At 38.7% G+C, this 26,710-nt stretch overlaps 5 protein-coding genes across 13 annotated transcripts in view; 4 read left to right on the top strand and 1 right to left on the bottom strand.

The window, feature by feature from the left end:
- Window positions 1-15,550, top strand: part of LOC105838666 — a 69,106-nt gene extending 53,556 nt beyond the window's left edge. For all 3 annotated transcript variants that reach the window (XM_012684385.3, XM_036289860.1, XM_036289861.1), the window contains exons 2-5: window positions 397-634; window positions 12,500-12,615; window positions 13,274-13,607; window positions 13,789-15,550. In XM_012684385.3, coding sequence (XP_012539839.1) covers window positions 602-634; window positions 12,500-12,615; window positions 13,274-13,607; window positions 13,789-14,025 — 720 coding nt within the window. In that variant the 5' untranslated portion in view covers window positions 397-601 and the 3' untranslated portion in view covers window positions 14,026-15,550. The remainder of the gene's footprint in view (window positions 1-396; window positions 635-12,499; window positions 12,616-13,273; window positions 13,608-13,788) is intronic.
- The window catches only part of LOC105838656 (neither inactivation nor afterpotential protein G), a 102,079-nt gene extending 80,577 nt beyond the window's left edge, over window positions 1-21,502 (bottom strand). The window contains exons 1-4 of one of the 6 annotated variants that reach the window (XM_036289847.1): window positions 21,217-21,502; window positions 20,869-20,931; window positions 20,243-20,300; window positions 19,966-20,021 (exon numbers count right to left, since the gene is read on the bottom strand). In XM_036289847.1, the coding sequence (XP_036145740.1) occupies window positions 19,966-20,021; window positions 20,243-20,300; window positions 20,869-20,931; window positions 21,217-21,268 (229 nt within the window). In that variant the 5' untranslated portion in view covers window positions 21,269-21,502. Of the gene's footprint in view, window positions 1-19,965; window positions 20,022-20,242; window positions 20,301-20,475; window positions 20,932-21,216 lie in introns of all 6 variants that reach the window. The other 5 variants (XM_036289848.1, XM_036289849.1, XM_036289854.1 and 2 more) reach the window with 5 other exon arrangements.
- On the top strand, window positions 15,896-19,686 carry LOC105838662 (BTB/POZ domain-containing protein 1). Its single transcript, XM_012684380.3, has 6 exons — window positions 15,896-16,528; window positions 16,672-17,358; window positions 17,607-17,766; window positions 17,856-18,013; window positions 18,088-18,322; window positions 18,406-19,686. Exons 1-6 carry the CDS (start codon window positions 16,188-16,190, stop codon window positions 18,565-18,567), a joined length of 1,743 nt encoding a protein of 580 aa, XP_012539834.1. The 5' UTR covers window positions 15,896-16,187; the 3' UTR covers window positions 18,568-19,686.
- A 134-nt stretch (window positions 21,503-21,636) lies between the features above and the next one.
- Window positions 21,637-23,559, top strand: LOC105838657 (trafficking protein particle complex subunit 2-like protein). 2 transcript variants are annotated; one of them, XM_028191420.2, is made up of 7 exons: window positions 21,637-21,868; window positions 22,044-22,167; window positions 22,619-22,662; window positions 22,820-23,001; window positions 23,075-23,162; window positions 23,251-23,330; window positions 23,420-23,558. In XM_028191420.2, the coding sequence occupies exons 1-7, from the start codon at window positions 21,830-21,832 to the stop codon at window positions 23,460-23,462; spliced, it is 600 nt and encodes a 199-aa protein (XP_028047221.1). In that variant the 5' UTR covers window positions 21,637-21,829; the 3' UTR covers window positions 23,463-23,558. The 2 variants fall into 2 exon arrangements, with proteins under 2 accessions (XP_028047221.1, XP_012539819.1); XM_012684365.3 differs by lacking the exons at window positions 21,637-21,868; window positions 22,044-22,167 and adding an exon at window positions 22,254-22,515 and having other exon boundaries at window positions 23,420-23,559.
- Window positions 23,560-23,918: 359 nt separating this feature from the next.
- On the top strand, window positions 23,919-26,659 carry LOC105838671 (T-complex protein 1 subunit beta). Its single transcript, XM_012684398.3, has 7 exons — window positions 23,919-24,073; window positions 24,401-24,710; window positions 24,782-25,218; window positions 25,301-25,378; window positions 25,490-25,714; window positions 25,821-26,202; window positions 26,323-26,659. Exons 1-7 carry the CDS (start codon window positions 24,071-24,073, stop codon window positions 26,493-26,495), a joined length of 1,608 nt encoding a protein of 535 aa, XP_012539852.1. The 5' UTR covers window positions 23,919-24,070; the 3' UTR covers window positions 26,496-26,659.
- Window positions 26,660-26,710: the final 51 nt, after the last annotated feature.

Genomic DNA, 26,710 nt, shown 5'->3' with positions numbered 1-26,710 from the left:
GAATATGTGATCGCGATAAAAAAAATCGTGAAACTTTGTAAATTGATATCGCATATTTGCATCCAGGATCAGGACGCTTTCGTATTTTATGTTTTATGGAGTGCAAAAAACTTATAGTTCATAATATTATGGAATAATAATCTTATCAAACGAAACTAAAAACGGGATAAATATCTATTATTATCTAGATATCAAGAATATTACTAAATCTATTTGAATAATTCGGAATTCAGAATTAATTATCGAGATTATCGTAGTTAATAATAGTGAACGATAGTGAGCGAAATGAAAATCGATCGCAGGTATTGATAATGATTCGGACGGCGCGATGATTATCTCGTCGTGATTAGCCTAGATGTAAGAAGAGAATAATATGTTTATCAATTCTGTCGGCAGATCGGCGGCGCGGTAGCCATGTCATCGCCGGATCGGCACGGCGGATCATCACGAGAAATCGGCGTGGAGCCGGGAGAGTGCCGTCGTCGTCGGCCCGATATATTTGGGGCCACCGAGTAACAGCCGACAGCCGAGGGATCGGTAACCGAAGGGTCGATCCACCAGCTCGCAACCTACGGCCTCCTTGCTGGCCTGGCCAGCTACTATGCGAATTGAAGCTCTCAGCACCCTCGTCGCGGTAAGTCCTAATTGGAAGGTAAACGTTTGGCGAACTGCCACTTGCACATTTCATCGCGGTATATTTCACGACGAAGCTCTCTCTCTCAATACGTTTAGAGAAATTACATACATGCACGAAGAAATGTAACGAGTAATCTGGAAACTTAGAAGAGGATTCAGAGAACAAAGATATATAGTAATTGAAAATCGCATTCGTCGTATCAACTTGAAGTACAACTTGACAACTGCGTTGTCATTAAATTAAATCTTGAAAAGATTCAATCGAAACTTGCCCGACACTTGGAGTGTTAACAGTAGCCTCACCATGAATATCTCTTAATAAAATCTTTCATCGGTGCGCCTGTTGCGTGCAGAGTGCATAAGGTCACCCATAATTACAGTCGCGCACGAGAGCCCCCGTACGATTGATGCAATACGATCGACGAACGCGTAATGCACGTTCCTGCCGGTACATTGTATCGGATGTGCGAGCAGCGAAACAATAATTACAATGTCCAACGACTACGTAACGATCGTAAAGTACCGCCCGCCGCGTGCGTATTTGCATATTATTGAGATAGCGGCGTACACACCCGCCGATAGAGCTGTGGATGTCTTAACGTTTCCCTCTGCCGACCGTCACAAGTACGACAGTAAACTTTTAAGATTACGGTGCAGATCGCGTGTTTCACGTCTTTCTTCCATTTCTCTTTTTCCACCCCACGTTTCGTCACAGTTGAACGTCCTCGTCACGTTTTTCCCACAAATAATTTTTGGTAAAAATGTCATCTCGTTTAAAAGAACTGGAGAGTCGAATTGTTCTAAAATCTTTGACAATTTTTTCTAACAAAGTGAATAAATATACAAAAGTGAAATTTTTTGATAAATGTATATATTAAGAGTAGAAGAAACTTTTTCATTAACAAACACTTATAAAGATATAGAACTCAGATACACTCCGTTTCTTTTAGTATGGATCATTGTTTTGCAATTGCATCTTGGCTTTCAGTAACCAGTTTTTTAAAGCAATAACTCGCGCGGGAATCTTTTTGACGATATTCGAAGCTACAATCTATCGGATAAGATATGACAAAAACTTTTGGCCAACATATTTACTATCTTGTGAATGACTTGTAAATAAATATACTTTGCCGACGTTGATTTCAACGAAGCGATCAAAAGCCATATTTGAAAACAATATTTCCCTTAGAAATTTCAATTGCGTTATATAGAATCTCGATTATATCGTTCGACGTCGCGATTATATAGCGTTCTTAGGACCGCACGCGGACCTGCGTCCAGGACCGGCTAGCAGATTCTGCAACGGGAAGAAGGAGCAATATCCCTATCACCGGTCGGCGTCGCGCATACCGGTGTTATCTACATAATATTACGTACTGACGACTTACGTACAGATACACGAGACCGACGGCGATCTCGCAGCGTTACTACGCCCGTGATATTGATAAATGATAATCATTGGTGCACCGCGCCGCTGCTGCACCGATAATTTAATAATGGTAGATTAGTAGCGCACGCACACGCGCATAAACCGGGCACGCAGCGGGCCGGGCCAGCCGCTCTCATGGCGGCATTACTATGCTAATCGGTCTACATCGGCGCCGATGCCTTCAATAAATAATCCTCTTAACGCGACGTTAAACAAGGGGGGAGGGAGGGGGAGAATGCAGCCTATATTCCGCGTGCATCCCAGTGATGTGACGACGATGCATCGACGCACGACGACGACAACGAGTCCCGCCGATTTGTGCGAATGTCGGATGCTGCCGGTACACGATGAAGATACCGTCGGGATTTTTCGGAGAGCAAGATCTCTGCAACGTATTCCCGATTGCCTCGGATCATCATAAATATATTACGTCGCCGTCGGCTCGTCGTCGGCTACATCAAGCGCGCGGGACAGCGAAGCTTTAAGAGCGCGTTTAAATTCCCGCAAAAATGCAGCGGCGCTTATTAGGGCCCACAAGGAAACGAAAATAAAAGGTCTCAGAGGCAAGAAGCCCTGAGTTATCGATTTCTGGACCTTGACGCGGTGCACGAGATCTTAAACAAAGTATCAAATATGTAGGAATATAAGTTTTAGTAGCGTCATTTCGAACACGAGATTATATCCATTGCGAATTACCGAAGAATGACTGTAAAGAAACAGTTCTTGATTTGTTCGATCGATACGTGCCTGCATACAGTTTGATTCCCAATGAGATCGTATACTGATCGCGATTAGCATTGGTGTCGATTTCAAAGCCGTTGGTCAGTCTTTCCTCTGTTGAATCATTTGTACTCTTAGCATTTTGTGACGGTAGCAACAATATTTTTTTGTCGCTGATATAATATACAAAAAGAGCTAAAATCGACGACTGGCATCGAACCAAACCGGAAATAACTCTGCCGCCGCACCTGGCTTTTATGCAAACGCTAATGTCTCGGTTAGTGCGTTAAGGCAACTCGTACACTTTTGTATTCTAATTTATACGCTAACTGGAAATATATGTATATATAAAACTTAATTAGATATAAGTTCTAATATGTCAAGACAACTCCATCGTTCACAAAAAAAAATGAATACTTCTATATTAATTGTTCACATCGTATCTTTGATAGAGCGAGCTCAATGATAAAAAAGTGAAATTTTTTTGCGATTTATATTTATTTGTATATATGGAATTTATATGAGCTATTCGGCACGATGCTCCAGGTGCCCACGCAAGAAGATATCGTCGAATGGACGCCTTCTCCTACTTACTCGTCGTAGTCTGTAATTTGAAATAATTTGGAAATAACATATTACGAATCGAAGTTAGGCGTATAATATAAAGGGGGTTGGCTCTCTAAAACCCGCGTGGCTCACTCCGTGCTCTCGCGCGAATGATTTAGTGAGTCGTCGTGGGTGTATTTCGCCGTCGGGGCATCGTCCTCCAATAGTTCCTTTTTTCGTACGGTCTAACTTGATACACGATGCCGGGGAGGAGGAGAGGAACGCACCGACGAGAGAAGGACGTTAACCGCGAACGGAGCCCCGATGTTCGTTAAGTTCGGTTTCGCGACGATCCACGTGTGTACAAGGAGCGCATAAAAAAAAAGCGTAGCGCTTCCTCGTTTTCCCAATTAACATTCTATCCCGACATACCAAACAGCCACGACGTCACGCTGCCGAGGACAGGTGTCTCGCGATGGGAGACCCTGGTAGAGGTACTTGTTTTACGGAAACCATCGTCGCGTCTCTCGGATTCCCGCTTTAATGACGACTTCGCGACAGACTGCGCGAGAAGTATACATCGAAGGGGAAAAAAAAAAGGAAGAAATTTACGACGCTTCTCCCTTCAGATTCCGATTCCGCTCGAATCTGTCGGCTGGCACTCGGCTGGCCATCTGTGAGCTCTCACGTGGCGCGTATAACGAGCGGATCGTCATTAATTTGCCGCGTACTCGAGGAGTAGGAGGAAAGAAGAGTGTCCTGTGGTCTCACGCGCGCGCGTAACCGTACGCACGATTACGCGTCGTGCCGCGCCACACGCACGTACGCACGCACGCACGCACGTACGTACGCAAGGCACGAAACGGCAAGGCGACTAACCAAATATTTATACACGTCAATCATAACACATGGCGAAGCATTCGCTGTCTAAACAGTACCGCGGTGCCCTTCCGTGCGAGCCACTTCGCCGCTGGCTGTTCATTATGCCGGCGGCACGCTGGAGGACCTTTCATTGCTCCTTACCTATCTCTAACAGGCACTCGATAGTTGCCGTTTGTCATGCGCTCCACGATGTTTGCCTTTCCACAGGGGGAAAAAAATCACATCGCGCTCGTCCGACTCGCGCCGTACGTCGCTCGCGCGCGTCGCCGATACGTACGCGGTATTAAAACGTGAACACTCTCGTCGTGCCGTCGTTAAACGATCGAAATCAGAAAGACGAATGGCCGGTAGTTAGAGATTCAAATCGCTGTTACGATCGCTTTGAGAATGACAGAGTGACACTTGCCGGTAGCGCTCGACCACCAATAATCAGCAGAAAATTCAAGAAATCTGTACATGCGAGATTATGGTTAGCGGATACCGATATATATCAAACGTTATTATAATGCAAAAATGTGGTATAAAGTATGCGGAGGCTCGCAAGCCTCGCAAGCGGCGTGCAACGAAATGCAACGGAATCAGAAAAAATCGAGTGGACGCGGGCGAGGGTCGAGTGACTCTCACAAAACGTTCGATAAATGGCGGGACGACGGTGTTGAAACCACCTTTGGCACTTTGCAATAAGCCGGGAGTGCCTCCGGTCCTTATAAACGCACAAAGACTATGCTAATGATACGAGCGTTGCATTGACGGCTGGGTAAATACGAGCCTGCCACGGGTCCTGCCGCGAGTTTATCGTGTAAACTGCCTTTAATGATCGCCAGCAAAGGCGAACCGGCCGGTTTCAGCGCGTTTTGCTATTTCAGTGGCTCGAGTTTTATTTGGCGTTGCCGCTATCCGACCATTTTAATTATCCGGAAGCGCGAAAGCGTAATTATCGAATGGTCGTCAACGCGTGGAGATCATCTTGAAAAGTCATTAGCACCGATTTCCCTCTCACCGAATGTGACAGGTTATTTGTCGCGACTATAATTGTGCATTATAACGAAGGTAATTGAACTTTTGTAAAGTACTTGTATATGGAGAGCGGAGTGTTCTGCGAATTCGGTCGTACCGGAACCTTCGTTCGACCATTATACTATATATTTTAACGTTAGTCAAACAGGCGATAAAATCTTGTCGGAATGCAATTCGCGAGTTGTTACGAGCGCGTAAAAGTCGAAAACACCGCGGCGTGTGCCAAAGCGCGTGCTCCTCTTCGGATGTACTAATCTGAATGAATGGAGTAGTAAAGTCTCGGAAGACTGTTCTTCTACGATGAATCAATTATATGCAGAATCGCCTTAAGCAACGTGTCTTTCACGTGTCGGGGCAAAAGTGACAGTCAGCTTTTTTTTCTCTAATCTTGATAAATAACCCCCTTTCAATAAAATAGATTATTTTTAAAACAAAAATTATGTAAGACACTTTAAATCTTTTAGCATTTTTAATTGATAAAGTAATTTAATATGTGTATAGACTTTAATTTATATTCTTCTTTTTTAATTACATTATTTTTTTATCTCTAATTATCCTCATCTATTCACTCTCACATGAAAAATCTCACGTATATAGAAGTGAGCGTTGAGCTCGGTTCCGTGGGTTCGCTAAACCTAGATGATTATGCGAATCAGTCATCCCCGCTGGAATATTTAGTGATATATTCTCAATCGTTAAGACATAACATATCCCGTGCACGTATATCGTTGCCGCCCGCGTCTTATTGCGAAGTCTTGCTACCCGCGAGTGCGATTAAAACCAAGTAGGACAGGATATTTTTTCCTATGCATTTCGAAAGAGAGTCTTTCGTCATTCGTCGCGGCGCAGGATTGATATTCAACTAGCGATGGCTTATTAATTGTACGATACGATATCTCATTATTTACGACGGAGCGCCGGACGCTTCTGCAGGCGCACAATGTAACGGTGCAATTTCTGCGAACGGAAAACCCCGCACTCGGGCACTCGAGGAGGCCCATAAATTAATGCCACGCGTTTCTCCAATCGCTGCACCCGCGGCACCCGCGATGAAAAATCTCGCGGCCAATAGCGGGAGAGAGAATGCCCGCTGGATTATGCTTGCGCGCGTAACTGCCGCCTCCAGTCGCGCAAGTGCACGGTAGAAGGATCGTGGATTTTTTTTATTGGGGTCGCAGTTTGCCGCCGCCGTCGCGATTTTCTGCGCACGCATATATCTTTACGATCCGGCACTCACCACATTTCGCGCGAATATCGTTCCCGATATTTGCGAGCGCGTGTGTTTTACGATTTGGTAACCTCGTATTTCTCTAGTAAGCCTTTTAAATATAATAACACCTTTGCTTAGATCTCCCGGTGTACCCTGTAAATCTCGCTGCCGCTCTCGACAGTGGTGATAAATAACGCGCACCGATTACGCTATTGAGACTTGACATTAAAATGCCGGGGTTTTAATTAAATGTTTACTCGCGTTTCGTTGAGGGGATTAGTAATCTCTGCGCGATAAACGTACCTATGAATTATAGGAGAAAGTTCTTTTTTTTAATGTCTTACACGGAAAGAACGGTGTTATTCAAGTATCTAAAAATTTATATATAGATACAGATCTGAAAATAATTTTGTTGGATGATAAGCAATACTGGGAAAAAATGTTGAAATTTTAGCAGTCACTTTGAGCGTCCAACATAATTATTTTCATTCTAAGTTATTTTTCAGATCTATGTCTAGCCAAATTGTTAGACATCTCAGCGAATCCGTTCTTTCCATACAAAAGTAGACAAAGTGAGCATAAAATATAAATATAGCGTAAAATATAAAGTCGAGCATGAAACACACAAAAAATTTCCTAAAATTTCATCTCTCCGGAATTTCGATCGAAATTCTTTGCTGGCGTAATTTTATCGCGTAACACGTCCTTTCGACACATCCTTCTCTTTCCGAGAATCTTAAACAGCTGAACTTTTAAACAAATTTTGATGACATCAATACATTAACATCACCGGTACACTCGCTTAGTGTGTTAATCACCGATGATTTGCGTGTATATGTATACATACGAAAGAACGATCGTCATTGATTTTTCGGATCAGTAAATCGCGACAGGAAGAGAGAATAGGATCCGGAGCACTGCGACCCACGTGGCGCGGAGACATAAACACACGTCAGCCGATAAACCGCGTCCTCGCGATACCGGTCTTCTCAGGGTTCCTCGAACGTTATCGGTACACCCGGGATACCCATGTAGGGTTTTACAATCGGCTCAGTACTGCGCCAACAGTAGTGAATACTGGCCGTCGGAGTTCGGGTACTGGTGCGGTACTGAAAACACTATTGGCGCAGTACTGGCGCAATGTTGGATGATAACTTGGGTCGACTATTGACAGACAGTACTGGTTCAACCGTCGTAGCCAGTACTGCCCCAATACAAGCATTACGATCGGCCCTGTACTGAGCCACTACCGGTTGCCAGATTTTCAATACCGGCGCACTACTGGTAGCACTAACGGTTTAGTACTGGTCGCAGCATCGGATTACAACTGATCTGGATGTCGGCAACTTATGCTAGTTTATAGACATTAATTTGATGAATAATTGAATACATGTATTTTTATGGATATGACATTTTATTGTATTAATAATCTGTCACATATATATATATATATATATATATATATTCAATTATTCATCAAATTAATGTCTATAAGCTAGTATTAAAATGTTAACAATGTCAAATATTATAAATATTAATATTATAAATATTATTTATGTATATAAATATTATTTTACACAATGTTTTTTTTTTTCTTTCTTTCTCTCTCTCTCTCTTTCTTTCCCTTTCTTTCAATTTGACAATAACACTCTTTTCAACATACATTAATTATAATTTACTTATATGTGTACATATGTATATAGACTTACTTTATTTTATTCTTCTTACTTTTCTTTCTTAATTTTTCTTAACTATTAAAATTTTTTTTTCTCTCTCTCTTCTTACCGACTCTTTCTTTCTTTTATCTATTCTTCTTCTATTCTACTTTATCTTCAAATACAGTGTTTCTTCCTCTCTTTCTTTTAATATATAACTAAAAATAAAACATGGCACAAAGTATATTGACTTATCATAAAATAATTATTTCCATTAAAAAAATGGAAAATTTTATATACTTATCTGATTGTACAATGGATAGTACGTTATACTATAATCTCTCCTTCCGAAATGTAATATGCGTACAGAAACTAAATAAAAACTTGCTCGCCATTAACCTCGCGCATGTCACATCATTAATCCCGAACTGTCACATTATCGCCGTGAAGCTCGCCGCGGACTCGTCTGCTAACGTCAAAGCATATTCGACTGTATATTAGTCTGGCAGTAGTGCGCCGGTATTGAAAATCTGGCAACCGGTAGTGACTTAGCCAGTCACTTGCCAGTATTGGCCCAGCATTGCCTGACAGAATCTTGGCAAAGAATCGATTGCCGTAGCATTGGCCAAGCATTGGTCTTCGTTGTAACGCCGGATTATTTTATTAAGGTTATGTTAGATAGACAGCCAGTCACTTGCCAGTATTGGCCCAGCATTGCCTGACAGAATCTTGGCAAAGAATCGATTGCCGTAGCATTGGCCAAGCATTGGTCTTCGTTGTAACGCCGGATTATTTTATTAAGGTTATGTTAGATAGACAGCCAGTCACTTGCCAGTATTGGCCCAGCATTGGCTGACAGAATCTTGGCAAAGAATCGATTGCCGTAGCATTGGCCAAGCATTGGTCTTCGTTGTAATGCCGGATTATTTTATTAAGGTTATGTTAGATAGACAGCCAGTCACTTGCCAGTATTGGCCCAGCATTGGCTGACAGAATCTTGGCAAACAATCGATTACCGTAGCATTGGCCAAGCATTGGTCTTCGTCGTAACGCCGGATTATTTTATTTAGGTTATGTTAGATAGGCAGCCAGTCACTTGCCAGTATTGACCCAGTACTGTGTGCCAGAATGTCGAGCAATGTATGGGTGTTAACCATCGGCCAAGTACTGGTTTTTGTTGTAAGTAGACAGCCAGTCTTTTGCCAGTGATGGCCCAGCACTGACTGACAGAACCTTGGCCGACAATTGGCTGCCCTAGTGTTGGCTAAATCTTGGTTTCATTGTTACATCCGGCAACCCTATATGGGTATATCGTAGGTATAGGTATATCACGGCGGCCTCGAGTGCATTCCAGGAGGCATGGAGATACGAAGCGGAGAACTAGTCGGTTCCCGGTGGGTCCGGCGGCCGGTATGTAGCGTCATCGCCAATGCGTTATGGGACTCTAATTGCATCACAAATTATTTTCCGCCGCTTCCACGTGGGAGGGACGATATGTCGTTGAGATACACCGTGACAGTGAAGATTAATCGGAATAAGGGAAGAAGAAAGTAAATGTTACTTTTATCGCTATTTCGAGTAAGTTTTTAAGTAACTTTTGGAATTAGATGTCATTAGTGTAATCGGTACTATCAGTATAATTAATACAATCGTCATTAATTACACTGATACGCGTGATTCAACGCATCTCTAGTAATTATACGATTGGCCTTTTCTGAAAGATATTTTCACGATCGTGTGAAAAGCGCGAAGAAAGAATTTTATTAATAATTGTTACTAATAATCGAAACAAAAAATTAAAAATAGATATTTTTAAGAATAAATTAAAAGACACATCTGGTTAATATGCTAGTATTGGTAAGCTTACTTTACAATTTGTAGACAAGTGAACAAATAAAAATAATGTAGTTTTGAAATATTATAAATTCTAAAATGAATTAATACATGTTTTTTTGTGTCAACATATTAGAAATGTTAATTTTGAAAAAACATGCTTCCATAATAGACATGCAATGTATGTTAAATTTAACACACGACATATTTTTTTCGACTGTGTACTCAAACGAACGCGACAGAATTCGGAGAACGTAAAGGAGCCGTAAAAACGTCATCCTCACTTAATTTTACCGTCACGTGGTGACTTATAATGGACCCGGACAAAACGGTCCGTTCGACGACCGATATACGAATCTTCCGTGTACACGTGATGCAATACTCGTAAATGTAGAACGAGTTTGCAATCCAAGTGTCGTAGCTCATGCGGCTCTTACGCGGGCGCGGACAGCCGCCAGCGGTAAATCTTTATCCACCGAAGATTGATAATGATCGGGGCGGGTAGTGGCGAAGTGTCAGACTGTCATTATATAGTTAGTTAAAAATTGCCAAGACGAACGAAAGATGATTGCCCACCGGGGCGAATGGGATTGCGAAAGTATGTATCCGAAATATATTCGGGATTATCTCGTATTCTCTCACACAGGACCCGAGAAACGACTGGCCAATTTCGACTTTCGCAAAAGTGCCTCTCGCGCTCAGACAGGATCGTTTCATTATCGCGAGGGAAGGGAGAGAAGAATTCGCGGACGCGCTAATTGACGTTTTCTTGGCCCGGGCACAACCGCGAGGCTTAACTTAACATTTCTTTAGGAGCGTCGCCGTGAAACTTCGCGTCCGTCTGCCAGAGAGAGGAAGAGAGAGAGAAAGAATTTCCGTCGTGCAGGTAGTGCAAGTAGTATAGGTACAGGTTTTATTGCACGTGCCGACTTACTTTATTCCAATCTTAATACAAATGTTAATAACTGAACCCTCTCATCGACGCTCGCGTATACGATCGTACAATTCAGCCGCGGTGGTGCAATAATCGTTTGGTATTTCGATTTAGCGAGCAATTAACGCTAAGTGTCATTAAGTTATGCCGCAACGTCCGCCACCGCGCCACCGGCTACATCTCTATACGATTAAAATCGCGCTGCTAGTGTGAGAGAATTCCTCCTCCATTCGGTTCTGATGCAAGAATCCGATAAGGATCGCGGAGAGCGTGATGTGTGGTCTCGCGTGTATGAATATCCGTTTAAATCCTTACGCGCGCGCGATCTTCTGCCCAATACGAGTTCCTCGTATGGAAGGCGCCGCGCCGCTTAGTTAACCGTTCACCCCGCAGGAACGATGGCTTAATTAAACGTCGGCGATGTGCCGTTTATATCACGCTGTCTCTCGTTCACGTGAGTCTCGCCGAGAAGCTTTCGTCTGACCCTTCGATAGTGTTTTGTAATTATGTGAAAAAGAAATGTCGATAATGTAATGCAGCTCTTTCTCTACTAAATTAGAATTCTGATCTGTAATTTTTTTTTTTTTTTTGCTCAAGTTTAACTGTGGAATCCATTTGCGATATCTTTATATCTTCTTTTGAAAGAAGTATTTTCTTATCAATACCACTTTTTTAGCTTGCATAATAAAAAATCATAAATATTACATCTTATGCGCGAGAATTCTTCTGCTCTGAGAAAGAAAAGAGGTTTAGGTTCAGTTGGGTGAATGAAGCGAGCAGGTTCTGGTGTGGTTTCTGTGTGGTGACGCTATGTTATGCGGCGCAATTAAATTGAAAGTGTGGTATACTGCGAGAAAGAGGCATGCTCGTATTAACAAGCGGCGAACGGCGACGGCGGCGGCGGCGGCGGCGCCGTGAGGCCTGTTTTGCATAAAAATTATAAGCCGAATTAATGTTTTCACCTTCACGTAAGCTTACACGTATGTATGCCGCGGATTCGGGCGATGCGTGACTAACATCGTGCTTTATTGCACGTTCGTACCGATCTCCGACATCCTATCCGGTATTTTCTCACGCGCGATCCTTCTCCGCGATATTATTGATGCAATTCTAATCTGACAATTCGCAAAACATATTTATGCACATTAGTTATATCCGTCAGATATGACTGAGAGTTGTTTACACCGCGCCGCGTCAAAAATACGTTCGTGGCGTTAAGACATGCAGTCAATATACCTGTTATGATAGAAATATATTTATTTGTTAAAGTTATCTTTCTTAAAGCGTTGAGTTGTTCCACTCCGAGAATATTCACAGCGGTGAAATCAAGGAGAAAACACAGTGTTCTGTTACACTCTTAATAGATATACATTTGTTACTTCTAAGACAGTGCAAAAGTGTATGCGTTAATTACGCAAAAATCACACACATACACCAGAATATATCAAACGAATACAAATGCACTAATTGTTATTTTAATGTAAAAATTTAATTTTTTTGTATTAGATATACAATCACAGCGATGATCGGTTTTCTATTATTAACATTTATGTTTCTAATTTGTAAATTTAATGTAGAAAAATTATATCTTAGATATGCGAACACAATTTGAATCATTCTCATGATTCTCGTTGCAGGTGGTTTGGCTGACCGCAGTCCTGTGCCCGCGGCTTACTGCCGCTAATAATCTGACTTTATCCTTCTCCTCTCGAAGGCCTAGGGAACATCCTTTCAGAGGACATATCTCTCGCTGGTGAGTAAAAATTTTCGGACGAAATAATAAAATGAGAAAATATTGTTTTCAAGCTTACTCGATTTAATTTGAGCATAAATTAAAATGAATTTTTTTTCATTTTTTAAACTCAAAGTATTAAAATATACATTTTTCCATCTTAACTTTGCCATTTTCAATAATCATTTAATAATATTTACTAAAACGCGACGTGCGTCACATTTGGATTTATTTTATCGATCACGTAAAGCCCACTATCTTAATTATTATCGCCGCTGTGCATAAAATGTTAATAATGTATGCGAAATGAAGTAAAATATCATGTTTTGCGAAACTTTTTTAAACCGCTATAACATTTTGCCTAATTTAGATATAAGCTATTAGTGCGATCGGCATGAGATGAATATCGACGTTTCCCTCGGTAGCAAGTAGAATCCGATTTAAATTCAAACGGGACACACACATGTACGGCGTAGCCGAAGCATGCTTTTATTTTTTTTTTTAACATATATTTCCCATTAAGTCGCCTGTTAACACGACGATCGTACGCGCGATTAGAATTTATGCCTGCACTCTCGAAGAACATTAGCCGAGTGGAAATACGTTTGATTAGGGAATGATATCTATTGAAAACAAGAATTGATTAAGTAGGAAAAACCGTTGCCATTGCAAATCGCAGGGTAGAACCACTGGAGGAGCCGACGAACAAGCGGATGACATATCGGGAGATGCAGATGATTCTGCGTCAGGAAGGGGGCGAGGATGGCCTCCCGGTTGACTGCTGTCCTACGATAGAGGAAATGGTGCAACCGGTCGGCGGTCGAAATCGAGAAGACATGTACGTCGAGCTCTATCGGGACGGCGAGAACGTCCAAAGGTTCTTCGAGTATTCCTGCAGGCCAGACGTCCTCGGCAAGCCGTGCAGGTTCGTCGACCGGAAGTTCAGCAACCAGTCTAGATGCGTGCAAAAGTTCTCGTACACGTACGCTATCATCCAGAATTCTGGATCAAAGGTACGGTCAGAAAAAGTCAAAATTCTATCATAATTTCATGAAGAACATTTAAAAAAGATTATATATTCTTTCAATTGTATTTTTTGCGAATATTACTTTGAGAAAAACTCCATAGGGTGCTTAAAAATTTTCGAAAGAAAGTCATCGAGAGATATTAATTATTGTTCTAATTCTCGTTTAGATTGGAATGGAAGAGCACAGAAGGCATCATCACAGGGAACACCATCACTTTCCCGCATTTTCCAGTAACACCGTGAGCGGATCCGGATGGACGTTGGACTACATCAGTGTGCGAAGTGGCTGCAGCTGCGAGATCATGCCGAAGCCGAAGAAGAAGAAAATCGTAGCAACCAAGGCGAGGAAAGTGAAGAGCAAACAGCGTCAACCAAGAGATCAAGAGTTAGACCTTGAGACGTGAAAAAAGTGTCGATTCTCGTTCTAATGACAATACATTGTGCAGTAATTATGTTGCGACGGACAGATTAATGCGCGTGTGAGATTATGTACGAAACGTGGGGACGTGAGCGTGAAAAATATTACTAATCGTCGGACGCAATGAAAACGTTACCAACGATCATATCATCAATTTTTCTGATGACAGTTATATAATGATAATTTATTAGACATTAAGCACAGGCGTAAAAACGCGTTGTTTTGTGAATGGCACGTTTGACGTCGATCAATCGATTTGTACTCCTTGGTGCTTCATTTACAAATATCTTTCTTAGCGTATTTTAAATATTTTTCTATTTATTATCAGATATTTTGATAGGAATTTTTTATGAATTAAACGTAAGCATGATTCATCACATTTCATCAACATTTGCCGATTTTGAAATTATGATCTTACAATAACAAACCGACGAGAAAATCGAGAACTTTTAATTTAACGAATGTAACAGTTGACCGATGTCACGATTCAAGAACAATATTTCAAGATAATATACTTCACATAATTTTATTGATTCTTAATAAAATAGGCGCGTGTCTTGACGCGCATTAATTTAATTATGCTTTAGCTTAATTAGATCTAATATTCATTTTATCGGCGGCCAGTTTTCATTTTTTTACTGTGTGTATTATAAATATTATAAATTTGTATGTACCCAAGTAGCTTGTGAGAGTTCTCTCTAATAAGATATATAGTATTTTAATTAGAATATAACTCTTTGCATCTATATCTAGATCTGCGAGGCACGTTATTGTTCAATAACGAAGATGCAAATCATAGTACTACTAAAACCTATTTAATTAAAATTGGTGTAAAGTATATTTTATTTAAACTAATATGATTCAGCTTAGGAAACATTGACTATAGATGAATAAAACGTGCCAACAACCCCATGACAATTATTAATATATATACATATATCTGACTATCGTAAAAAATGCGAAAAAATACTGATATAAAACCGTAGATTAAGTAACCGTAGATTTTTTTCACTGCACGAATTTTCATTGCACCTCAATACGATGCGTATAATAAAGATATATTAATAATGAAAATATTTCTCCTACTATTTTTCTCTTATATATTTTGTTGCACCATACGTCAATAGTTTTGATTAATCCCTGTATTATTGCGATGTGCAATGCAGATTTGTGGAGAGTATTTTTAATTTACATATACTCGCAAAATAACTTTATATTAGTGCGTTTCTGAAAAATCTGTAATGCACAGCTGTACATATTTCCGCGGGAAATAAGGAATTTGCTGTTTTATGTCACAATGTCTATGTACGTTTCATAATATTAACATGCTTTTTTAATTACTTTTGAGACATATATTTCTTCACTATAACTGCCATATTAATAGTTTAAATGATTTCCAGATAATATTTGTTGTATTATACGTAACACCGTAAACCTGCGGACATGTTTTCTGTATCACCGTGTAAACATTGTACATAAACGTCATTAATACACTTGTTACAAAATCTGACTTAATAATATTTTTTCCACACATGATTCCTTTCGATTAAAAAAAAAAAAAATATATAGTGTCGCGTTTTGCAATCGCAAATAAAATTATGGTGGCGAGAAGAGTAGCTTCTTGACAATTTTTTAACTTGATTACTTTTTCTGTCTCAAGTTACTCAATTAATAATAATACGCGTTGCTTATATCGTTTATATAAGTAAGATTCTTGCGATAAACATAACGTAAATAATTCATGTATAGACGTAAAGAAATTTACAGGGCACAACTCTGTCGCAACTTTTAGCACAGACTCGAACCACAATCCATTCTCTGATGTTATCGGCAATCTCACAAAATGTATATGCTACGTATAGGTCGAGGAAAACGGATCGCGGGTGAGGGAGTACGGCAGGATGTCGCTGCAGCGCGTCGCCGTTGCGTATGTTCTTGAGTGACATTTCTCACGCATCTCGGCGAGTACCCGGCGACGGCCCCGGCGCGCTTGGAGAGGAACGGAGAAGACGGGAACGCGAACGCGCGGCTTAGCTGAGGGTGATAAGGTGAAGAAACCGCGCCCGCCGCCGCTCGCGTTGGCGCGAGGCGACGCGATTAAATGAGACGGGGCAGTACTTGGTCAGGTATTACGTCTGGTGTGCGAACATGTCTACGGAGGCCGCCCTGAATGACGTGTCGAACGTCGCGTCGAGGCTGCAGGGCCTGCGACTGGCGACGCACGCTGAGGACGAGCGCGACGCGGCCAGCGAGAACGCGACTGCGGTTGCTGGTGGCTCGACGACAGCGGCCGGCAGCAGCGTGGTGGCCGACGGCGGCGGTGGACCGTCATCGTCGTCGTCGTCGTCGTCGTCGTTGTTGCGGGAGCCGCTACGGAATATCACTCTCATCCGGGCGCGGCGCGCGCTTAACTTTGTCGGCGACGAGGATCAACCGTTGAGCTCGACGTCCGCTGCGCGGAGCGAGCCCTCCATCTCTAACAGCGACAAGTAAGCAATTTTAATCGCACGGAGAGAACTAGCGTTGTTTATCTAAATTTCTTCTGAATTAACTTGAAGTATTTATTTTGCGATGTTTGACGAGATTGTAAATATGTGTTATTTGATATACAATTGTACTCTTATACTTTTAGCCGGCCACCTACCAACGCAGCAAATATATCGTATCTGGATGGACGACCACAGAATAATGCTACTTTAGAGAACTCCACTACGCAGAATCAACCTGCAGTTATGTACAACTGGCAAGGTACAAAGGCAACAATGCGCGAGAGGATTGTATTCCTTTTTAATAATGAGATACTGTCAGACGTGACTTTTCTGGTGGGAAGAGGAGCGCAGCAGCAACGCATACCGGCTCACAAACTAGTCTTGTCCTGTGGAAGTGCTGTATTTGACGCAATGTTTAACGGAACGCTTGCAACAGCTTCTTCGGAAATAGAAGTACCTGATGTAGAGCCTGCTGCATTTTTGGCAGTGCTCCTTTTTCTATACACTGATGAAATACAGATAGATCCTGAAACTGTGATGACGACACTATATACTGCTAAGAAATATGCAGTGGCTGCTTTAGAGAAGCATTGCGTCGATTTTTTAAAGAACAATTTGACAAGTGATAACGCTTTCTTGCTGTTGACACAAGCTCGTCTGTTTGACGAGCCACAATTAGCCTCTGTATGCTTGGACACCATAGACAGATTCACAACTGAGGCCTTCAATGCGGATGGATTCACAGATATTGATATTGATACATTGATGATAGTCTTAGAAAGAGATACTCTCCGTGTTAGGGAATCTAAATTATTTCAAGCTGTTTTAAGGTATGTTGTACTGTGTACAATAGAAGAATATTAGATATTAGGAATAGGAATTAGAATCTTAGAATCAGTTTCCTAAATGAACATTAAATATAACATGATACAACATAACTTATTATATATCTATGATAAATTTAATCATTGTTCAATGAAAAAATTGATTCTAAAATTCTAATTTCTATTCCTAATGTTTAATATTCCTTTATTATACGTAAGGCCTTATTGTATATAATGTTTATAATTTTTAATAGGTGGTCAGAAGCTGAATGTGTGAGACAGGAATTATCAGTCACTCCAGAAAATCAACGTCTGGTTTTAGGCGATGCTTTATCTTTAGTTCGTTTTCCTCTTATGTCTAAAGAAGAGTTTACAGCGGGTCCAGCGCAATCTGGATTATTAAATTATTCAGAGGCTAGTATTGCAATATTCTTTCGATATGCTAATTGTTATATTTAGACTAAAAAGATTACACTCTGAAAATATGCAATTAAATTTTATAGGTCTTATCTTTATTCTCATATTTCATACTAAATCCTAAACCTTCGGTGGGATTTCAAACAATGCCGCGGTGTTGTATGACGGGCAAGGAACAAACTGTATGCAGGTTTCAACATACAAAAAGTAGATGGGGATATTTTGGAACTAGTGATCGTATTCGGTAAAAATATGATTTTGTTTATAACAATGAAAATTCCTGATGTGACCGATATTGTAACATTTGAATTCTTGCAGATTTAGCGTGGATAGACGTATCTTTTTGATCGGTTACGGCGTTTACGGTAGCACCCAAGAACCAGCGATATATGAAGTAACAGTCGAATTAATTCACACTGCATCAGGAAAAGTGATAGCTACAAATGCAACAAGTTTTAGCTGTGATGGATCAAAGTACACATACCGTCTAATGTTTAAAGAATTAGCGGAAATCTTACCCAATACGATTTATACGGCATCAGCAACTTTTAAGGTTGTTATGATGTATCTTTTTGATTTATTATTTAATTATTATTATATATGCAATTTCTAAAAAGTTACATATTTATTTTTCAGGGGCCATATTCGTATTATGGCACAAAAGGAATGAAAACAGTGTTGGTAGATTGTGATTCAGGAAATGGAAAAGTGAAATTCAAATTTAGCAGCGAATTAGGAGATAATAATGGCACGTCTACTGATGAAGGTCAAATACCCGAGCTTATCTTTTACACGTAATATCATTCGCGTAATGACATTCCTGGTACTTGTTTGACTGACTATCATAAATTATGTAAATTATGTGAAAGTATGCCGGATTTTGTCAATTATATATATCTTGTGATCGTTTAAAGCAGTGATTTGATTTAAGTGATCTATGGGCATGCCAAAGGAATTAACCCAAGATTTTTTCATACTCTTATATAGTTGATATCGCTTGATTTTATTGAATAATAAGTTTGATAAATTTAACATTTTTACGAGATACGCCAATCTTACAATCAACCATGTTATTATATGCGTTTGATCTTTCTACAAACATAACGTAATATATTACTCGTCTTTCAGATTTACATATTAAGATTGTTTCAATATATCAACTGTAGTTGATATGTTAATTATTAATTAATTGTACAAGTAAGATTGATGTTTAGAATTGGAGATGTATAATCTATTTTTCTATCGTTTTAATTAAGATTCGTGAAAACCAAAAATATAGTTGTATAACGATGTTAAAAAAAAGATCACGAGAATAAGTACAAGAAGGAGATCAATCATGCACACTCTGATTTTGCCTAAACATTTCTCTCATTCAGAATATGTATATCGACATAATTTGAAATTGTAAGTAGTTAAATGTATATCCTTTCTTTCAATGCAAAAGTAATTAACACAATAAAAGCCTAAAGCGTGTGAAATATTTTTTAGTAAATTAGTATTTTGGTAATCACAGTGCGCAAAGCAATGTAGAACCCAATGGAATCTTGTTACTGCAATTAAATACGAAAAATAGTCAAACGAAAGTAGTATAAAACACCATTTTTTATTATTTTCTAATAAAATACTTGTATCTATTCGGCGATTTATTTAAATTTTGATAGAACTTAATATATTCCTCTTTCTTTAACGAAAGAAAACATTTAAAATTTTTATTTTTGTTAGTAATAAATGGTGCTAGCTAATGAGATAACATTGTTATCCTTAGCATTTTAGAGATAAGCGTACTTCGTAAGTTCAATATTGTGTTTTTCTTGAGATAGCGTGTATGATTTCATTTGTGATTATATTTAATTTTTAAAGATGTACACACATATACACATGTAACGTTAAATAATTAAATAGATTTATTCCGCAAAATATTTGTTATAATATTAATATATCTTTATGCTCTTTAACATGTCCCTTTTTTACTAAAATAAAGCGTGTATTGTATTTTAAAAAATTTATATACTTTTCAATGATTGTCTTTTGTTATCAATAATATTAATGAAATAATATTAGAAATAAAAAGTATTTTTACAGATAAAAATTTATGTAAAAGTACCGCTACGCGACACCATTCGCGCTCGTGAATATCGAGAGTGAATAACGCTCTTAAACGAATTATGACGGAAAATTAATGTGCGTTACACTTACCGGTGATGTGCAAGTCCATTCGCTCCGGGGTCGATCCGTCCCGCGTTCGCCGCGTTCTGTAAACAAGAGGCAAATGAAAGATGAATGTACGCCGTTATGGCTGAATATCATGACGCTGAAATATCCGCGTTAATTACAATGCTTAAAACGCGATCATCACGTTGTCGATTGTCCACGGAAATGAAGATCGTATTATCAGTTATTGCGAGAAACGCGAATATATATTTACTCATTCGCTTGTTCTAGCACATTCTAGCATCATAATAATTTGACTTACCGAGTAGATATGGCGCAACATTTTCCCCGGCACCGGTCTATATTGGACTTGCCGCGATCTGCAAATGAGGAAGAAATGCTGTTAAGATGGCGGAAGGATTCCTTCCTGCGCGATCGATTTCGCGTATTACGAATATGTCTCGCTACGAGTCGCGATCTTCACTTGAACAAGTGTTGACGGATACGCATTCGAATGAATTACAACGCAAGGTTGGATACGTGTTATATAGTTACCAATTAAGAGATTCGCGATGCCACTTATTCAGGAGCCGGTCCATCTTGCGTCCGTTACGTTCTAACAGCGATATGTAAAAGATGGAGTGAAACGGCTTCGTCATTCTCGCGCGGTCAACTTCACGCGTTAAAAGTGACGCCACGTCGCGCGGTTAACTTCACACGCCAAAGGTAACGCCGCCGCCGCGCGATCGGTACGCCGAATCTTTTTGCAGCATCCTTATTGCCAGCCATGCATCCTTACATGTCGATTGCTCACAGAAATAATCGATAATGCGACGACTGTTTTTTTTCCCCGATATTGCGAGTAACGCGTATTGTCCAATGGAAAATACACGAGCGCAATGTTAAGACTGAGAACTTAACCCAAGTTATGATGTAGATTTGATTTACCGAGTAGCCATGGCGCGACATTGCTCCGGCACCGCGCGCGGTCCACATCAGACTTACCGCGATCTACAAATGAAAATGAAATGCAATTAAGATGACGAAGGGATTGTTTCTCGCGTGATCACCTTCGCGTATCGCGATTAATGTCGTTACGAGCCGCGATCCTCGCTCGAACTAGCATTTACACGGCCTGTTCTTTTTAGCTGCACTGCTGCATTGGTGCAATAAGTTAAAATGAGAAAAAACATATTTGTCTCACTTTAACTTGTTTGTGTGCAGCTAAAAATAACAGGCTAACAGATACGCGTTCAAACGAATTACAATTACGCACTGTTAATATGTTATACTTACTAATTAAGAGATTCACGATGCCACTTGCTCCGAAGCCGGTCCATCCGTCCATCCTGCGTCTGTTGCGATACGCAAAAAGATACCGGTATGAAGCCAGCTGTCGGTCTAACGCTTTTAATAATTTTAAAACAAACCATATAGGTCTTTAGCTACTACTCACTCCAACGCATTCTAATAGGTTGGCGTCATCGGAATCAACGTATTGGAGTGCGTTGGGGTGAATAGGAGCATGTTGGGGCATGTGACGCGAACAGACCCATAGTATCTCTAGATAAAGTAATACCATAGCGCATGCGCTATGACTTCTGCATTCTGCCTTATGGCTCCTGTAATTTTATAGGTGCGTTCGGGGAGACGCTATTAGCGCTACCAACATTAGTCCATCTTCATTACTCATTAAAAATAGAACAAGGCTAAACTGATGCTGATAGCGCTAATAGCGTCTCCCCGAACGCACCCTATGTGCTTCCACCTTTAAAGTTATGTTAATTCATGTGTGAGGGCCTTGAGGATCTTAATGGAAACGATCGCAGATGATAATGATTATCATTTTTGTCAATTGACTTGCAAGAGCCCAAGTTAGTTGCTGTTAGCTCAAGATTTATTATGTGTCATGTCACAGCGCACTAAAGTCATTCATTTGTACAAAACGGTAATAACAAGTTATTTGTATATATATTTAGTTATTATCATTTATTCTAATTAATAATTTGTTAGATGTAGCTTATATTATATGAGGCATATATTTTTTGGCATGCTTTCTTATTACACATTAGCTTATTAAGCTAATGAATCTAATTAGAGATTTATTTTGTACTATCTTTTAGCTGTTGTACATGGGCCGAGACTATCCAAAAGGATATCAATATTTCAGAACAAAGCTAAAAAGGGCCTTTGATAAAAACAAAACGGAGACCGATCCCGAAAAGATAAATAAGATGATAAATCATGGTAATTTTGTAATCAAAGAATTAGAAGCCTTGTATATGTTGCGCAAGTACAGGACTTTAAAGAAAAGATATTATAATGATCAATATTAGAATTTACATATATTAGAATGATACATATCAGATGTTCAATAATGTATGAAATACTTGTGTTTTGTATAAATGTAATTGACATGTAATTGTTATAAATTAGGATTACTATATGTGCCTAATGTACATATTTTTTGTACCATGCTACATTTCTATTTTATGTACTTTATACCAGTAAAATTATTTGTAAAAAAAAAATGTTTCTCTTTATTCAAATGACATTGACACGGTGGTGTCGTTTTAACCTAGCATCATTAAATTGGTACGGAACGTTCGCGTTGCGTACTCGTGATTATTTTCGCTCAAAAATACATCCAACAAAAATGTATAGTGTATTTTAAAAGATTTTTTTTGCGTTTTTGTAGAATCTTCTAAAATGGCCGCTTGCGTAGCTGTTATCGGCAAAGATGCAAGTATACGTGTTTTCTAATTTTATAGGTTATAACGTAATATGACAAAAATTTTTCAGCATATATATATATATATATAATAAAGCACTTGTATAATTAAATCTCTTTACGAGTTGTGAACATTTAATTAATGCAGATTTAATAAATTTTTTATAGAATTCTCCAAAATTTATTAAAATATATCAATGTGCGGACGAAGCTGCTGGATTGCAGTTTCATTACAAAGTACATACGTCGATTGATATTATAGAGGAGAAGTTGAATGTAGGAAGTAAAACAACAGTTGACATACGTGATTTATATTTAGGTTTATTATTTGCAACTGAAGAATACAAAATGTATGTAATGCAACGAATCGCTCCACGATAGATACAAACTGTATTAAATACATTCGAAAATTTCTATTTTCAGATATGGTTATGCTACAAACACAAAGATCAAATTTGTCATAGTATTACAATCATCCAATGTATCATTAAGAGATAACGAAATAAAAACGGTAACTCTTCATGCTTTATATAATTTTGATATTTTAATTGCAGTATATAATTAATATTGTGAAAATTTTTCATAATCTCGGTTGACAGATTTTTAAGAAGTTACACGCTGCATATTCCAATGCTGTTTGCAATCCATTTTACATTCCAGGTGATGAAATAAAATCTAAGTAAGTATATACATTCTATATGTATTTAGATAATTAAATATTTTGTAAGTAATAAGAGTACTATAATTATTTATATTGAATTTTAATAGGTCATTCGATACATCAGTGCTGGAAATAATGGGCGTTATATAATCTTTTACAAAGATATTTAAAAAATATTTTAGCAAGCAAGAAAATATACATTACATAAAAACTATATGTAGCTAATAATAAATAATATAAAACTCTCTTGTGTTGTAAAATGTAACCAACTTTAATATCCTAAATATATTTTTCTCATTTGCATATTTATCATTATATATTTATATATTACTTTGACAAGTAATTATATTTGATATTTTATTATCGTTAAAATTCCTTTATCAGAGGTAGTGAATTGATTTTAATCGCGCTCAAATCTGACCTTAAAAGGAATTAAATTCAGAAGCTAATAATTCGCTAAAGCAAGCCTCACATCACCTACACTTCAAAGTTCTTGATTGGTTCATGCAAGCATTCGTCTTCACAATCGAACTTTACAATTCGTTTGCATAACTTGATGTCCAAAAGCAGCGAATCGTAAATAAGCCGGAAAATAATCGCTTCATAGAAATGGTTCAAATATCATCCAGCATGGCGGTTGCCTGAATTGTAAACGTTTGTCGTCAACGTGTATCTGAGCTGATCTGAGCATTTCCTTTTTAGAACTAACGTGATTTTTCGTTGGAGAGAAGTATCCACGTACACCGTATTGACTCACAATGGTAATTATTGCAGTTCTTATATCTCATATGTTGTAATTTCAGTAAATGGTAGCGATTGTCAGAATGTTCCGGTCTGAAAGCGATAAATGACTCACGTGTCAATGAAATCACGAAGGAATAAACAATACGCGATAAATAAAAATAATTTTAATATATTCTATAAGAAAAAAGTATTTTTGTTCAACTTTAAATTGATTTCTGATACTATGTTCACAAGTGGTGGTTACCTCTTAAAAGCATTTTACAATCTTACAATGAAACATTGTAAATGAAGAATTGTATTGTGGATACAAGAAAATGAATCGTTTTATTCTATTTGATTTTAAGGTCTCCCTAAATCCAGTACGGATTCTCAAAAATGAAGCTGGAGAAGAGAAGGCAGAAATTGCTAGGTTGAGCTCATTTGTTGGAGTTATAGCTATTGGAGACTTGGTGAAATCTACTCTTGGTCCTAAGGGCATGGACAAAATACTCGTGTCTCATGGTAGGTCCGAGGGACAGGTACATGTTACTAATGATGGAGCTACTATCCTTAAGAGTGTTGGCGTTGATAATCCTGCTGCCAAGATTTTGGTGGATATGTCTCGTGTCCAAGATGATGAAGTAGGCGATGGTACCACTTCAGTCACTGTTCTTGGTACGTACAATGATTTTATTCACTTGAGTTTTTAATTGTTTAATCTTAAATATCATTTAATTTTTTTGTAGCTGCCGAGCTTTTACGAGAAGCTGAAAAGTTAATTGAGAATCAAAAAATTCATCCACAAACTATCATTAGTGGTTGGCGAAATGCTACAAATGTAGCAACTGAGGCTTTAAAAAATGCAACTACGGACAATTCTGCTAATCCTGATCGTTTTCGAGAGGATTTACTAAATATTGCGCGTACAACACTGAGTTCGAAGATCTTATCTCAGCACAAAGAGCACTTCAGCAAGCTTGCAGTCGACGCAGTGTTACGTCTTAAAGGTTCTGGTAATTTGTCTGCGATTCAAGTTATAAAAAAACGTGGTGCAACACTCGCGGATTCTTTCTTGGATGAGGGATTTTTACTAGATAAAAAACCCGGTGTTCATCAACCACAAAAAGTTTCTGATGCGCGTATACTTATCGCTAATACATCAATGGATTTGGATAAGATCAAGGTTTGTTACATTTCTTCTGTTATATATAATAAGATATTTTTCTTAATTATTTAATAAATCTAATATATACATTTATTTATAGGTATTTGGTTCTAGAGTACGTGTAGATTCAATGGCAAAGATAGCTGAATTAGAAGCTGCGGAAAAAGACAAGATGAAGGTAAGAGACAAATTTTTTAAAGTTTCACGCATATCTGTAAAGTTATAATCAAAATGTGTAATAATTTTCTTATGTGTATAATAAGATAATTTTCTGAAAATCTACACACAGGATAAGGTTGATAAAATCTTGAAACATGGATGCAATGTCTTTATCAATAGACAATTGATATATAATTATCCAGAGCAATTGTTTGCCGATGCTGGAATTATGGCTATTGAGCATGCTGATTTTGACGGTATCGAGAGACTTGCGCTTGTTACTGGTGGGGAAATTGTTAGTACTTTTGATAATCCAGAATTAGTCAAACTGGGAAAATGCGATCTTATCGAACAGGTAAACTTATGATTCGTTTTCGCAATTCATGTTGCACACGACAAAACAATACATTATATTCACAGTGTATATAATAATTACTTTAATTACATACTAATTGTTTCAGGTTATGATAGGAGAAGATACGCTCCTAAGATTCTCTGGAGTTCCATTGGGTGAAGCGTGTACTGTCGTTATTCGTGGTGCAACGCAGCAGATTATCGACGAAGCCGAGAGATCGCTGCATGATGCACTCTGCGTTTTAGCCGCTACAGTACGTGAGTCGAGAATAGTTTACGGTGGTGGATGCAGCGAAATGATAATGGCTTGCGCCGTTATGCGAGCGGCCGCGGCCACGCCGGGTAAAGAAGCGGTGGCGATGGAATCCTTCGCACGAGCGTTGCAACAACTGCCGACGATTATAGCCGACAACGCTGGCTATGATTCAGCGCAATTAGTTAGTGAGTTAAGAGCCGCACATAATTCCTGTGGCAATACTATGGGATTAGGTGAGTTTCTCATTATTACGTTTTTTTTATCATTCATAATAGTATTTATAAATAAATGATGCCTAAATAGTTTTTTTACATGACATAATATCAAATTAAATATATTCACTAATTTTACAGATATGGAAATGGGTAAAATTGGATGTATGAAGCGCCTAGGAATCACTGAATCTTGGGTGGTAAAAAGACAAGTGCTTGTGAGTGCTGCTGAAGCAGCAGAAATGATACTTCGAGTGGATGATATTTTACGCGCGGCTCCTAGAAAACGCGTACAAGATAGAGGACGTTGTTAATTCATTAAGAAAAGAAAGAAATTTTTACTTTTGCTTCAATTTCATAATTGCTTGAAATGTTTCATACGTAACGTTCGTGTGGTCTCTTCAATTAATCAATGTGTTTAATAATTTAAATATTACATTGTATTAGTTGCTCATCGATAAAAATGCATTTGATAATATTAATGTATTAATAAAAATATATCCGATTTTTTAAGATTGTCATTTATATA

This window comes from Monomorium pharaonis, chromosome 7 (assembly GCF_013373865.1).
Source record: "Monomorium pharaonis isolate MP-MQ-018 chromosome 7, ASM1337386v2, whole genome shotgun sequence".
In the NCBI taxonomy this organism is placed as follows: domain Eukaryota; kingdom Metazoa; phylum Arthropoda; class Insecta; order Hymenoptera; family Formicidae; genus Monomorium; species Monomorium pharaonis.
Note: the sequence above shows the minus strand (reverse complement) of the source record. Positions and strands in the feature narration are given on the sequence as shown.

What these genes read in the sequence shown, in the direction of transcription:
- LOC105838657 (XM_028191420.2), top strand. Translation starts at nt 21,830, where the DNA reads ATGTCACAGCGCACTAAAGTCATTCATTTGTACAAAACG. An exon ending in TCATTCATTTGTACAAAACG is followed by an intron (nt 21,869 to 22,043) that starts GTAATAACAAGT and finishes ACTATCTTTTAG; the next exon opens with CTGTTGTACATGGGCCGAGA. An exon ending in GCAACTGAAGAATACAAAAT is followed by an intron (nt 23,002 to 23,074) that starts GTATGTAATGCA and finishes TTCTATTTTCAG; the next exon opens with ATATGGTTATGCTACAAACA.
- LOC105838671 (XM_012684398.3), top strand. An exon ending in CACTTCAGTCACTGTTCTTG is followed by an intron (nt 24,711 to 24,781) that starts GTACGTACAATG and finishes ATTTTTTTGTAG; the next exon opens with CTGCCGAGCTTTTACGAGAA. An exon ending in CGGAAAAAGACAAGATGAAG is followed by an intron (nt 25,379 to 25,489) that starts GTAAGAGACAAA and finishes ATCTACACACAG; the next exon opens with GATAAGGTTGATAAAATCTT.
- LOC105838662 (XM_012684380.3), top strand. Translation starts at nt 16,188, where the DNA reads ATGTCTACGGAGGCCGCCCTGAATGACGTGTCGAACGTCGCGTCGAGG. An exon ending in TTATTTCAAGCTGTTTTAAG is followed by an intron (nt 17,359 to 17,606) that starts GTATGTTGTACT and finishes AATTTTTAATAG; the next exon opens with GTGGTCAGAAGCTGAATGTG. An exon ending in CGGCATCAGCAACTTTTAAG is followed by an intron (nt 18,323 to 18,405) that starts GTTGTTATGATG and finishes TTTATTTTTCAG; the next exon opens with GGGCCATATTCGTATTATGG.